This window comes from Phaethon lepturus, unplaced genomic scaffold (assembly GCF_000687285.1).
Source record: "Phaethon lepturus isolate BGI_N335 unplaced genomic scaffold, ASM68728v1 scaffold32281, whole genome shotgun sequence".
NCBI classification, from domain to species: Eukaryota; Metazoa; Chordata; class Aves; order Phaethontiformes; family Phaethontidae; genus Phaethon; species Phaethon lepturus.
In genome coordinates, this window is record NW_010520355.1 from 33,926 (window position 1) to 49,052 (window position 15,127).

Consider the following 15,127-nt stretch of genomic DNA (forward strand, 5'->3'; position numbering starts at 1 on the left):
CAAGATGAAAGTGAGAGTGAGCTCTGTCTTCAGAGGAAAGACTGATTTTAACCTTGAGCTGCCACATGGCCTCACCAGCAAGCAGGATGCTGCTTTCCCAGAGGATCTGCCTGGATTTGTCCCTGAGGAGCCATTAAGCAGCTGTGATGGACAGAACAGATAGAAAAAGCATTACCCTGATAAAAGTGGTCATGTGGGGGGTTGACAGGCAATTTGAAAGAGATTTTTGTGAAAATGCAAGATAGGAACACTAGCAGCTCAACAGAAATAAACAGTATTTTCAATGGGCAATGTCAGGTGAAGCACCGGAAGGAGTCAAGCAAAGCCTGAGGGCAGTTAAGGTTGCCTCTGGGGAAGATGTGCCAGGCTTGTAAAATGCAAATCTATTTTCTTGTGAAGCTTCACTCATTCGTGTTCACAAAGGCCTATGAATTTGGGGGAAGAGTAAGAGTGGTGATAGGCAGGAAGAATCCATTCTCTAAGACTCAGGGAAGGCTGGCAAGTGAAAAAAAAGTTCCAGGGAAGAATAGAGTCAAGTCTCTTTATTTTTAAGTAACGTTCAGTAAGGATAAAACTTTATCCTTTCTGGGAAACAATGTGATTTATTGCTGAAATGGCTGGATGACACTAACTACAGATTCATCATCTGCAGAGGAGAAGCTGCCTCCTGCTATTTCTCCTTTTCCACTTGATCTCTGGCATCACATGAGACTGTTCTACTCACAGCACAAGCAAGCAAGAATATACACCACATGCAGCAACGAGCTAACATACATCACAGGCACGCCTTTCTCAAGTACCTTTTAAACCACAGATGCCCAAGCAACCATCCATCCACACTTCCCTGTCCAAACTGGATGTCTCCTAAAAATGCAGCTGAGAATTCAGCTGTCTAGTTTTTGTGATGGAAGCTGCTGTTAAACCAAAATCTTCACCGCAAAATATTAGCCTTCAACTCAAACACAAGACTGCTGCTACAGAAAAGATCACGTGATGCTATTGCACGTAACCCAGTGAGTTACTTTTCTGATTGGATGAGCAGCTAATGCTCTTGAAGAAATATTCTACTACCTCTTATGTATGTGGGACACAGAATTTTTGGAAGAGCTGTTATAATTCACCTGCCCTTTTTGCATTAATTTCTGGATGAGGTGGTGTTTGCATACCTGACTGCAGCTGGAATTAAACACAACATAGCATGTGATCCTTTCACCAAACAAAATCCCCATGTTGGGCAGACCCAAGGAAAAGAGGTGAAATCACATCTTGTTCTCCTGATCTACTCTACCACTCAGTTTTTCATGTGGATTGGCTATACAGAAAGTGTTAATCTAAATTACCTCTTTAGAAAGAAATGTCCATATCAAACACATATTAGACCTCACCCAGATTGTGCAGGTGTGTGACTGCCAGAACTTTTCCTTTATTATACCTTTCTCCAGCCAGTCACTGGCCTGACATAATGGTTTCTTCTGTCCACAGTTTATGCCTCCAGTGAAAATCATATTGGGCATTACAGGCATGGGATAGTCAAAGTCAACTCTCTTCAGCCAAATGGATCTGTGACTTAAAAGCTGTGTAACCATCATTGGCTTTTGGAGAAAGTCTGAGGCCAGGCTTTCAAATGATGAAAGGACCATACTGCAGGTGAAAGACTCTGAAAAGCTGATCAGGAAGTTCTTTACTCTCTAAGGAAATGTCACATGATCTATATTGAGTGAGAGCGTTGGTAGGACATAGGATGGTGGGTCCGGACCCTAAGCAGCGTGAATGTCTATAGCACACGGGGCACCCTGCAAGAAGAAAATAGTAGGGATAGAAAAGTACAAAGCAATTATCTGTCCACAGGGTGTCAGAGGATCTGTAAAGATGGCATCACGTTTACTTTCTCTGATGTATTTCATCATCTCTTTGTTGTGCAGTAAGGAACTGCAGGAAGCTTGAAACATAGCAAAGGTCTTTCTGAAATGATCCCAGGTATTCAAAATCTGATCAGGAAAGGCTGCTCGCTAAACGAGTTTGCACTAAATAAGCGCATAAATTCTTCCATCTCTTCCTTTTTAAAAGCTACAGGATATGTTTTCAGTTCATGTATCATGGAGGAATCTATCAGCATTTGGCTGTCTGGTGCAATAACAACTATTTCATGGCTTCTCTTGCTCATCTCAGCTAGGGCTTCCTTCATACTGAGCCAGTGCCTGCCCTCGATTGGGATCACCAGCAGATTCCCAGCCGTGGCAGGACTCAGGCAGCACAAGAAGGGCAGCAGCACTGCCACCAGCGTGTTGTGACAGACAGGACAGGAACCCATGCACGAGAGAGTCCAGGGGTGGCTCGCAAGTTTTTTGTAGCTCTGCTCCACCTACGCAAACACACCACTTGGCAATGCTTTCTAATGATACATCTGCCCTTTTGACTTGCCTCATGTTTCAGGTGATGACAAGTTTGCACCCTATGGAGTCAACGGTAGGTGATTAATGATTATGAAAGGTTGAGATGAGGTTTGCATTTCAAAAGTGGGTTTGCATGAGCGTGAGAAAAGTGTGTCACCTATCATACACTTTGCTCACCCAAGCTTATACAACAGCTCAATGCCTCAGCCTTCTCTTCTTCTTTCCATAGTAGGACCACAGCCTCATGACACTTCTTATCATCAGCAATCCAGCAACATTTACTGAAAAAACGCTATAAAGGTGCATGGGAATCCATGAAAGAAATGCATACACAGAGCAGATGGACAGAAACACTGCTGACCCCACATGGTAGTACTGGGTCTATAAACAGCATGCTAAAATCACACTTTTCCACCTAGTGTTGGAGTTCTCTATGCCACTGAAGGCTGACAGAGTTGTCCCAGAGTATAGTAATTTGGTATTTTTGGTATTTTCTTTTCTAATGAAGCTGAGGCAAGTTGTACAGTGAAACATAAGTTAAAGATAAACATGAGAAATCAATGCTAAAGTACCTGGTTTTTGCTTTTTGTTTGTAATAACTAAAACCATTTGGTACAACTGAGAAAAATTAATTTTTTTTTCATTGATGCAAACATACGTGTTTTTGAAGTTGAGTAGCCAGCAGAAGATCTTTCTCCATCTCTGCATATAACTTCCATCTAACCTCTTACCTATCGGGTATAAAACTAAGTTGCAAAACAGCAGTTCACTATTGTACCTCAGATAACATTCATCAACTTACAAGTTCCTGGCCAGTGTCAGTTCAGTTCATGGTTGAAACAGTTCATCAACTCTGTGGGTCCAGATCCTTCTTGGTTGTAAATTGCTGGGTTTTTAAATGTTGGTGATAACCTCTCACCATAAAAGTTTAAAAGTAGGTGGCTGGGCAGGTGCCTTTGGGATACAGTTTGCTCCTCCAAAACATTCAGGGCTCTACATCACTGGTGGAGCTTTCTTTCATGTGCAGCTTCTGCATGCTTGTTTTCAAGCCTGTTGGGAAAGCTTTAACCTTATTGAGAACCTGCCCTCCAGAAAGAGCAGCCAGTTCCATCACCTGCACTGTCCCCGTATCAGTAGTTTACAACATAGGATTAATTTTATGGGAATTTTCAAACATCTGAGGAGAAAGGTGATGCACAGAAACAGACCTGCTCATACCTGTTGCTCATAACCTCTGAATACTAGAAGATGTGTTCAAGCTAGATGAAGACAGACAGTCATGCATGTCTCATGTGGGGCATTTACAGACATCTGCTTGGGTCTTTAATATCTGATCAGCAATCTTTCCTACTCCTGACTCCATGTCCTTTTGGAAGACCCCTTGTGAGCAAGTGCTACTCCTTTTCCTTCATTCAAACATACATAACCAGTTAGAGTGAACCAAGCGGCACTAGAGACCATCCTGGTAACAGGATTGGCTTTTCCACTTCCAACACAAGCACTAAACATACCTATCTGGACCAAAGGGGAGGATATTAGGGCTGCCTTCTACACTACTCTGTCTCAGGGGTACTCACAATTTGCACTACTTGAATATTCTTTTCCTGCTTTCAATCTGCTATAGAATATGCTGTACTTGATTCACAGACCTGACTGGTACCCAAAAACCTGAATGGGAATTTACAGCAGACATCCATGCCCAGAAAAGCTTAAAACCTAATTAAATAACCTATAAAAGAAGGGGAGGATACAATTATAAAAGGCTTTCTTTTTGGGCTTAGATATTGACACCTTGACATCTAAATGAATCAATCTGGCAGATGGATGTGACAGAAAAAGAACTGATGAACAGCTAAAATTGTAAGTCCTATAACCTTCAATGTGGATGAATGGAGAATGGATATATGGAAGTATGGATGGACAGCCCATGAGACAGCTGGGAGGGGAGGACACCATGGGGCAGAAAGAGACCGGACTGTGCTTATGGGTATTCCTCAGGCTTCTCTTTCAGAGCAATATAGCTAAGTCCTCCAAGCCTGGCTTTGGTTGCAGGGACAGCTCTTATGGAGATGGACATGGAATAAGAAACTTAGATGAAATGGAAGCTAGCAAGTCTGGCTCCTGTTGAGGACAAAAGTTTACAACTCACCAAAACTCAGGTGAGCTTCAGTTCAACAAAAGAGCTTTTCATTTGCATAAAAGTTACATGTCACTTAAATTCACGTATCTGATAAGGCTTTGGGTTTGCCAGGGTATGATATCATCTGAATGCTGGATACTAGGAAATAACATTTCTGCATGATGCAGATTTTTTCATTAGCTTTTTATCTTTAAATACCAATGTGTTGTCAGCTAGGTTTTGATGTAAGGATGCTTCAATATGTATGCTCTCACCTTTTCAATAAAAAAAAATATAATCTTATACCTGAGACAGATTTTTCTTCTGATCACTGTTTATCCCTCCAACAAAAAACATGTTTGGCATCACTGGATTCAGGAACCCAAAGACAAAACCATATCTCATTAGCCAAACAGATCCACAACTTAGAAGGTCTGTAGCTGTCAGGTTTTTTTGAAAAAGCTCATAGGCAAGTTTTTCAGATTGAGTGAATATAGGCTTACAATAAATGAACTCCAGCATACAGACCAGCACATTCTTCACACATTGAACAAATGTCATTATTTATTATTATTGATTGAATTATTTAGGAAGAGTCTGGGGACATGAGAAGGAGGGTTTGGACACTGGGTAGCTGTCCTGGTTTCAGCCAGGATAGAGTTAATTTTCTCCATAAAACCTAGTGTGAGACTGTGTTTTGGATTTGGGATGAGAAAATGTTGATAATGTGCTGATGTTTTGAGTTTGTTGCTAAGTAGTCAAGGACAATCCAGCTTCTCGTGCTGGCCTGCCAGCAAGAAGGCTGGGAGTGCATGGGAAGCTGGAGGGGACACAGCTGGGACAGCTGACCCAGGCTGGCCAAAGGGATATTCCACACCATACAACGTCACGCTCAGTATATAAAGCTGGGACGAGGAAGAAGGAAGGGGTGGAAGGACGTTCGGAGTGATGGCATCTGTCTTTCCAAGAAACCGTTACGCGTGATGGAGCCCTGCTTCCCTGGAGATGGCTGAACCCCTGCCTGCCCATGGGGAGCAGTGAATGAATTCCTTGTTTTGCTTTGCTTGCGTGCGTGGCTTTTGCTTTACTTATTAAACTGTCTTTATCTCAAACCATGACTTTCCTCACTTTTACTCCTCCGGTTCTCTCCCCCGTCCCACCGTGGGGAAGTGAGCAAGCAGCTGCGTGAGGCTTAGTTGCCGACTGGGGCTAAACCACGACAGTAGCTTCAGAATCCATACCGCAAGGAAATCCCCACAAAAAGTAGACAGAAGGAAATGAAAGCTACTCAGAAATTATTGGTCCACACATCAGAACTGGATCCATGAAAACCACATCAAATTTGCTCTCTTGCAGATATTGATTTGTGCAAAAGTCTCTTACAGTTGGTGAAGAACTTGGAAATTTCTAAAATGCTTTGATACATTGTAATAATAATATTCAAACCAAATTGTTCAATAAAATGAATATTAATGAAAGACCCTCACAGGGAGGCACAAGCTGTCCCTAGAGTTCATGTTTCCTGAAGGAGGAAATGATTGCTGGGCTGTTATAAAAAAAACTAGGTGGCAATACCCCAACTTGGGTTTCCAAAGAAAGCTCTACTAGGGTGGTGTGACCCCTTGTTTGCTGGCATTTGCTGCTGTCCTCTGGAAACCTGCAGTGAACTGAGGCCCTCAGGGCTTTGCTGGACAAATGTTTTGTCTTTATGCAAGCAAAAGCAATGCCAGACCAAAGTCTTTTGGGTGGTGCTAAGGAAGAGGCCCATGTGAAGAAAATAACTGATGCAAAACCATCAGCAGCACAACTTTTTTCTTCTTCCTTCCTTTTATAAGTGGTGGTGGGATTCCCAGCACCTTCCTTATGGAGAAACAAACCCCTACAGCCTTAGGCAATGGGGTTTGTCTCAGTAGACATCCAAAGGGTGCTAGTGCTGCTCTGCATAGCTCCACACTGACGGGAAGGAACCACTTTTAGACATGGTGAATCCATTTCTAGAGAGGGCCAAATATGGGGGAGTGAGAAGTGGGAGGCAGTTTTGTAAGACACAGACTGAAGGTGTGAGACTGAACAGATCTACGAATAATTCTGATTAAATGCTGAAGATTTGGAGATAAAGAGAGTATTGCAAGTGGTGTGACGGGAAGTGACAAACTCCATTTGGAACCTGCTGCTTGGTGTATTTTTTTCTCTGCACTTGGAAATGACCTTCGATAGCAAAATCAGTTGTCTGAAAAGAGCCAACACAAAGTTCATCTGCCAGTCTCTATATGAGCACAAGTCTCTTGCTAGTATGGCTACGCTTTCTCACGGACTCAAAAGACTCCCTACTTTTTGTACCAGGCCATCAGGGCAAAAACTATGGAAAAGGTGAGGCAGCAACAGGAAGGACAGAATTAAAAAGAGAAAGAAATTAGAGGTAAACAGAGAACAAACAGGCAAAGAAAGGATGAAGTTCTTAGGTTAGCACATAATCAGCTGAGGTCAGATCTAACTGGGGTAATTATTATTCAGAAAATTAACAGACTGGCTCATTTTTTAAAATAACATGGTAGCTTTACATGTGTTTGCCGTTCATTATCCAGTAGCAAAGGGCACCTGGACCCTTTTTCAGGTTTGAAGGGTGTGGTGCTCGTTACCAACTCCTATTGTATGTGCAGAGAAGCACCGCAGAGTAGTTTGTGGAATAGAGGCCTCAAAGAGTGAGAACTATGTGCCAGCTCCTGGTATCTGGGAGGAAAGCCTTCCCCACTGGATACTGAAGGGCAGATATTTTATGTTAAACAAAGCTGAAGCTTGGTGGCTCAAGACTGCAGATTTATTTTCCTTCCAGGAGTATCTCTCACCATAAGGCTCCTGTGGGTTACTCCAGGGTGTCTCTTTGAGCTGGCAAGGAGCATTGCTGTGATGGAGCAACATCATGCTCTGGGGAGTTGAGACTGCTTGGACCTTGAGCCATAACCATGTTGAGGGGTTTGGGTGCAGGTGTGCTTACTCCTCACCCAATGATTGCTTCAGCTTGGAAACGGTACTAAAACTCTCTCAAACTGCTTATCTCTGAGTTGGATTGTTTGTCATGTGTGGATTTCCTCTAACCTGAGCAGCAAGCACCACACTAAGGGAAGAGGATAGCAAGTGGCTACTTGTTACATGAGCAGAACTAAAACTCGAACTAGACACAAACGCTTGTTGAGGCAGCCTGGAAGTGTTGGTCTCATCTACTGGATTTGTTTTCCTGTTGTTAGATGAAATTATTCACTCCCTTTTGCTCTATGTCTTGCCAAGTAGGAACAGGTTGCTCAAATGCACAAGTAATGGTGTAATTTGATTTCCCAGGTTTTTGGATGATGGATTAGGCTTATACATGGAGGAATCCTTGAACCTTTTTTTTTTTTTTTGGGGGGGGGGGGCTAAACAGTGTCAGGCAAAAGGATTAGGGTAAAATGCAGGTTGGTAACTGCTGACATGAACCTGCCTGGTTCCCTCCTGACATTTTACATAGCTACAGAGATATACTGGCATTCACCTCCACAAGATAAGATAGTATATAGTTTGGCTAGCTGATTTCAGACGAAAAACATCCCATAAAACTCAGGATATGTTGACTGCAAGTTGGAAAGTAATCTTCCTCTATGTCTTTGCAGTAGCAAGAAGCTGCAGGCAGGTAAGCAAATCACAGAACACAGATCATTTCTAGAGCAGCTCTCTCCTAAGCAGTGAATAGAAATCAGATGAAAAGGATCATATGTGATCCTGAAATTAATGACTGTATCCTAACAGAAAGACATTTAAGGCTGCCCAGGTAACCGTAATTGGAACATTTCCTAACTTTTGTAGGGCAATGTGTTTGATATTTGTAAATTTAATACTCTTATAGCCTTTCTAGATTTTTGTGCATAGACCTCTGTCAAATACTGTACCTTTAGACTCAGGTTACAGAAGGTGTTCTAATTTAACCAGAAGACAAACTTCCCATGGAAAGGGAAACTAAGGCAGTAGTTCCATTTGATATAAGGGAATTTTTGTTGAAAGAAGTGTGCTTTACAGCTTTCTTAAATATCTCTTCTTCAAAATATGGGAGGCACAAGGATGTAGACAAAAGCAAACTGAAGAGGACAGTAAGAGGAACTGTTTGGTCAGAGCAGCCATTTCAGGTTGATACACACTGTGCACTGAAGGTGTACAATGCATAATGGTTAAATTTCCTTTTTCAAAATTAGCACTGTTTTTACTTGCCTGATGTTGTGTATTTTCCCATTGCAATATAAGGCAGATGAACAGTATTGTCAGCTTTAAAGGTGCTCGACATCCTTTACAAAAGCATAATAAACAGATGCTAATGTATCAGGCTGCTCTGAACTGTCAGTAGGTTCATCAACACCTTGAATATTGCATGAAAAAAGCAGACAGAGTGATGATGACTGATTCAGTGCTGAAAATTAAGAGTTCCCCTATAGCTGTACTAATACTAGCTACCTCTGTTAGCAAATTAATAGTACCCACAGACATGACAGGATCCTTTCTGAGGCCACCCAAATTGATGCTTGGGTTGTGCAGGGATTGAAAAGTGTGTCTCTGTGTACGAGGTACGTGTGCGCGCTTTGGTGCTGCTTACTGTATTCTCTGGCTTCTTGCCAGAGTCTTTGAATTCCACTTTAATTGCATATTTCAAAGGACCAGTTAGAAATGTCTCCTTATCAAAGCTCCCCAGATGCTCTGGCAGAAGGGTTTCAAAACAGGACCTGTTTTCTTAATTCTTGTGCGGGAGGGACAAACCACAAGGTCTTTATTCAGTTATACTTCTCCTTTACTTAACTACCTACTTAAATCCTACTTAAGTTAAATTTTAATGTTTAAGTTAACCAGTGGTTTAAATAAGTAATGGGTGTTTTAGGATATTAAAAACAGGAACAACTTTGAAAGCTTGCTATAGCTTGCATTTCTGAACTTTGCTTTGATCAAATCATATGAATTTTGTTTTTGCAAGCTGCCAAAAAAAGCAACTTTGCATTAACTTTGGCTAAAAATGAGATTCATTAAAGTGTCTCGGGGCTCACAGTCCAACTACATTTGCGATGTCCCCCTAATGAGGGACCACTTACCATGACAGTCTTCAGGTACGTCTGGAGTCATTAAAGGATGATGCTGGCACAGGACCTCTGCTCAGCCAGGATATTGGGTCTGATTTCCTGCAAGCCTTGTATTAAACCTCCGGGCACACTGAGACTTGGCAACTGGATTTATGTGTCTGTTAATGAATATGTGATTGATACTGAGATGGATGGCTAGGCAAAGTGCAGGGCAAGAGGAAATCCAGCCTGAGGCAGCTAGTGTGGTTATCTTAGTCAATTAATTAGAGCAGTTTGGGTTCCCCCAGGCCCAGTCCTGTGGTTGCATGTTTGCCCACTCTCTCTGAGACAGCAGGCTGTGAGCGATGCTTACAGCTCAGGAGAGTCAGGGGACTTGGGATTTAATTCCCAGCTCTGTGCTGTATAAGACACACATGCCCAGTTCTGCAAAAGCATGAGCTCCTCAGCACCCTGATGCCTTCAGCTCCAGAGCAGGTACTCCATGGGACTGTGTCAGATACGGCAGAAAGAAGCCCTCTTCTGGAATGAGGCCCCAATGCCTGGTTTCTCTGCCTGTGGTGTAACAGAAAGATCTGTGTCTTAAGCTCCTCGTCTGAGAAAATAAACCACATTTTGAATCTCCTGTTCTCTCTCCCTTTCCTAGTTGTCCTAACTTTTTGTTTTCTTGTCTGTTGCGCAACGGGCTGCTGGGTTTCAACGAATTATCTATTCTTATCATATGATTATATTTCTGAACAGTAATGATCAACCCAGGGCTTACCACTGTGTGTGGATAGGTAGATATTTTTTCTCCCATCTGACTCACTTCACATTTGTTTACACTCTACTGCATTATTGCCTTGTTGCTGGGCACTGTTCAAAGTGAAATAGTGGAAATTCCTTTGCTGTCTGCAGAAAACATGGCTAGCAAAGGTGGACTGAAGATAGGAAGAATACACAAGGTGGGGTTTTTTGTCAGGTTTGGAACATATTTTTTCCACCAAATGATAAATGTCAGTGTGAAGATGGGAGATGTCAGGCATAAAATGAGGGCAGGGTGGCTCTACCCTTGTAGCAAGCTTACAAATTGCAGCTCTGAGACCTGCAAGATATAGAAGGAAAGGCTTATGTCATGCAGCTAGCAAGAATTTGCCTCTTAAATCTCAAACTATGAAGTGCCACAGTCTGGAGCCTCATGTGAGAGAATGCCTTATTTATAATATTATTCAAATATTCTAATTTATAATATTATTCTTTATTTGCCTTATTCTTTATTAAGTCTAGTGGACTCTGCATAAGCCTGTCAAAGAGTGTTAAAAAAATCTGAAAGAAGAAAAAGAGAAAACCTTCATCTCAAAGATATTGTACTGCAGTTGTGCAGTGATACTGTGTGACCACAATTCAGAAGTGAGGGAATAATTTCATAGGGAAGAGATTTGTGTCCTGATTTGTGCCTGGAGAGAAATATATAGTGCTATTAATTATTTTAGATACCATATGGTAACTATCAAAATAGATTTAAATTTCTAAATTAGCTTTAAAAACCCTGCAGAACAAGTCTGGTAAAAGCAAATGTCAAGAAATAGGTAATCTGCATTTTGCATACAAGTGTCTTTCACCAAATACACTATTTTAGGTTAATTCTTCCCATTTCAACATGACATTTATGTTTCATCATGATCTACAAACAGAAATAACATAGGCAGCCAGTTTGGAAACCATATGTCACAAAAACACAACCAAAGCAAATGAACCGATTTTGCTGAGCCTAAAGACTCAGAGCATGATCTTTGAGTTCTTGGTCAGGTGAAAGAAACATATGTCAGACTCCATGAAAATGAAATCAAAACTGTGTCTGGCTGGTAAATAATATATAGTCACTAAGGACAGCAATTTGTAGCTGGCAGATGAAGTCCATCTTTTGTTGGACTTATCAGAAAATCCTCATGAGTTCAAATAAGTCATCTGCCTCCATCAAGGTAATTTGATTTCAGCCTGTGGAAAACAACTGCCAAAACGTGGTTGTATTAAATCATTACCAGAAATAAAAAAATTCAACAGCACTAAATGTCCAGAAATAATCACATTTCATTGTAAAATATATAATCTGGAGAAAAAAGAACATACCTTAGACAGTGGTTTCCTCTGAGCACAGTTTATACCTCCAATAAAGACCATATTGGGCATCACTGGTCTGACATAGTCAAACACAAAGTCAAATCTCAGAAGCCAAATGGAAGCAGAATTCAGGAGGTCTAGCAGTGATACATCTCTCTGAAGAACTTCAGAGGAAAACTTTATCATGTCTTCATAGAAACTGTTACAGTACCCAAGCTCCAGAAGGGCAACCAGTGCATTTTCCACTCTCTGGAAAAAAGTCATGTGGTCAGAGTTGAAGGTAAATAGTCTTGGGGTGTAGGACAGAGGACTTGGGCACTGTGTTGCTTCATAGTGTAAGTTGCAAGGAAATCCTCTCATGAAGAACACAGACGGAAGAGAAAGATAATTAGCAAGCGTCGCTCCACACATAAAAATGGGGTCTGCTAGGACAGCATCAAAGCTGGTTTGATTCAGGTACTGCAGGGTCTCCTTGCTGCTGAACAAGTTCTTGCACTGAACAAAGAACATATGGAAAATATGCACTGAGCTGTTGTACAGTGCTGGAATGTTCAGTGGGAAAGACAGGTCCTTCAGGTGAGTGGCAACATATTCATGAAAGGCATTATCCAGCTCTTCTAGTGTGTAAGACACTGGGTAGGTTTTCACCGTGTATGCCTGTGTCATTCCCATCTGCCAGCTTACTTCTGGTATAACCACCACCACTTCATGTCCTCTCTTGGTGAGCTTTTCAACCACTTGTCGCATGCTAAGCCAGTGGCTTCCATCCACGGGCAACACCAGGAGTTTCCCTCCATCTGAGAGGCCGGGAAGGAGGAGGATAAAAATCCAGGCACAGCAAAGCTGCAAAGTCATGTTCCTGTGGTCAGAGTACAGACTGTGAAAGAGTCTTCTCCTTCAGGCAGTAGCTTGAAGATGCTTTTGAAGGAAGCCAGTGGGTTTATCTGTTGAGTTGTGCTGCTTTGTCATAATCTTCTAGTTAATGATTTGCTGCTTTGGGTTGTAGGTTGGTTTGTTGTTGGTTTGTTGGGGGTTTTTTTCTCATTACTTGTAAAGCCAAATGCGGTGACCCTTTCTCATGCTGAGTGGTTGGAGTTCCTCAGTGTTCAATGGAGAACTAGCTCCTCAACATGCTAGTCAGATTCCATAGGACTTCTCTCTTGATCATTGGTGTGTCCTGTCTTACCCCTTGGCCAGGGCCAAGGAAGGCAAGTCGGGTGCAAACAACTCCAACACTACAGTAACAAATGAAAATAGCCTCAACAAATTTCATTGTGGTTGGAGACATGGATGTTCAGATAATTTCTCTGAGGACAGAACAGGAGACCCTTGGGCTAAGGTGAAAGGGCAGATGAACCAACTCTTCTGAGCTAGCAGGAATCTCCAGAGTCTCCAACGACACCAAGAAGAGACACTGGGAGAGGCTGACCTGGCAGCGATCTGTGAGGTTGAAGGCCAGATTCTTGCTTCAGAGCAGTAGTGCGGTTGTTTCACAGCTTACACGATGGCCCTCAGGCAGTTGAAAACTCCTCATCACTTGCCTGTACATCAAGTAGAGGTGAGACATAAGACATGTACAAAATGTGTTTTAATGACTACTATTCCCTGTGTGGCTTGGACCATTCAGTGGAGACTCAGGCTTGAGCCCAGGTATTGGACCTGACTTAGCTAATGAGCAGCTTCAGCGCAAGTGTGGGTTTGCAAGAGCTTCACAGCATTGCTTTTGATGTTGCTGAAAAGATTAGATGCCTAAATAGCACCATGACGTGGAAAAATAATGAAATGTAGGGTATTTAGAGCCATGCAGCCTCTGTCCCTCAGGCACGCAATTTCTCTTCTCTCCCTTCTGTACCATGGTCAATGCAATGAAATTAATTATTTATCATTTTCTGCACATTTTCCTATCAGCCTTTTTACTTCTTTTTCCCACTTTACCAATGTTCGTAACTTTTTGCTTGTGTAGAGAAACTACTAAGTGGTAAAAAGCATTTTTCTTTCAGGCACTTGGTAACTTTTCAGAAAACAAAATATTTCAGCTTCAGAGCACAGGGAGAAACTCTGAGGTAAAAATGAGAATAAGAATATTTTATGTTGTTATAAACTGGGAGGGGAAAAAAGATTATTAATACCTAAAACATGTTTTCCAGATTTATATAAAATGCCCTTAAAAATGATCATTGGGAAGATGACCAGTTTATTAAACAGCATTTTTTATTCATGAAAAGGTGGATTTATTTATTTTGTGATGGCACCCCCTCATTTGCTGAAGAGGGGTAAAGCAGAGAGCTTGTAGGGAAATGTCCTGCCTTCGCCAGCAAGACATATTTGCCACCCAAACCTCACAGCGCCCTTCACATGAAGAAAGTGGGTGCAAAGGCAAGCACAGGATGGGTGAGGTTAATCAGTACCTTAGAGGCATTTCTGACTGAGCGTTTTCCAGTGACTGCCTCAGTTGGTTATCAGGCAGGGGTTTCCTGATGAGGTAAAATTTGCTGGGTTCAACAGAGTGTGAGATAAAGTTGCTTACCTCTTACCCATGGTCACCCATGCAAGAAGACAGTGGGAACTTTGAATTTGGGTAAGAAGCTGCATAGCTGGGGAATGCCAGTGGAGGAATGGACAACCTCAAGGGAGGGGGACTGTGCTGGAAGGCTGTAGCGGGAAGGAGGGCCATTGTGTCAGCACAGCCACTGCCTGTGGCTCTGTGCCCCTGCAGGCATGATGTGCATCATCACAGCGGACTGTAGTGAGACTCACTGTTGGTAGCAAACGAGGGGCCAGCTGGGTCATTCCAGGCTTGGTGGCAGCATGAGGAAGGCAGCTGTGAACACCTGCTTGTTTCAAACAGGGAGCTAGTCTTCTCTGATTGTGGGCCAGGTTCATCTGTATTTGCAATCCCAATGCCGGTATGAGCCCTGGCTGTGCTTGATGGGACCATGCGATGCCTGGGAGGGAACTGGACCAGGAGGGATGGGTGGAGAAGCAGCCCGAGCCTCCATGAGGGCTCTTCCTTGCAGCAGAAGCCCTTGTGTTACAAGGCTGGTACAGAGAGCTTCATCCCCGGCTATGTTTTTCAGAAGGCTTCAGCAGGGCGTGTCCCTGGTAGTGCTCTGCAAGATTTGGGTGATGGCGGAGCTGTGCTGCCCGCCCCCCGCGCCAGGTCCACCACCCAGCAGAATCAAGGCCGGGCCCCCTGCAGGCCCTCAGGCTGGCGAGGCGCCGCAGGCCGTGGGGTCTCCATGGCAACCCTTGCCCCCTGACCCCCGCGGCGGGGAGGTGTCACCAGCAGGCTGACTCCCACCATGCACCGCGGACGGCAAGAAACTACAACCCCCAGAAGGCCTTGCGGGTAGCCCTGACCTCCCAGAACGCAGTGCGGCTCCCTCTCTGCCGGCGCGGCGGCGCTCTGGCGCCGCACTACTACTCCC

General features: G+C 43.1%; 1 protein-coding gene across 1 annotated transcript; it reads right to left on the reverse strand.

Moving 5' to 3' along the window:
* Positions 1-10,644: 10,644 nt before the first annotated feature.
* Positions 10,645-12,554, reverse strand: LOC104628703 (UDP-glucuronosyltransferase 1-8-like). The gene is made up of 2 exons (XM_010297370.1): positions 11,709-12,554; positions 10,645-10,683 (listed from the first exon to the last, which is right to left on the reverse strand). The coding sequence occupies exons 1-2, from the start codon at positions 12,552-12,554 to the stop codon at positions 10,645-10,647; spliced, it is 885 nt and encodes a 294-aa protein (XP_010295672.1).
* Positions 12,555-15,127: the final 2,573 nt, after the last annotated feature.

Bases quoted from the DNA above. Each gene is read 5' to 3' on its own strand.
- LOC104628703 (XM_010297370.1), bottom strand. From the start codon at position 12,554: ATGACTTTGCAGCTTTGCTGTGCCTGGATTTTTATCCTCCTCCTTCCC. The intron at 10,684-11,708 runs GTATGTTCTTTT...TATATCTTGCAG, and splicing joins AGAGGAAACCACTGTCTAAG to GTCTCAGAGCTGCAATTTGT.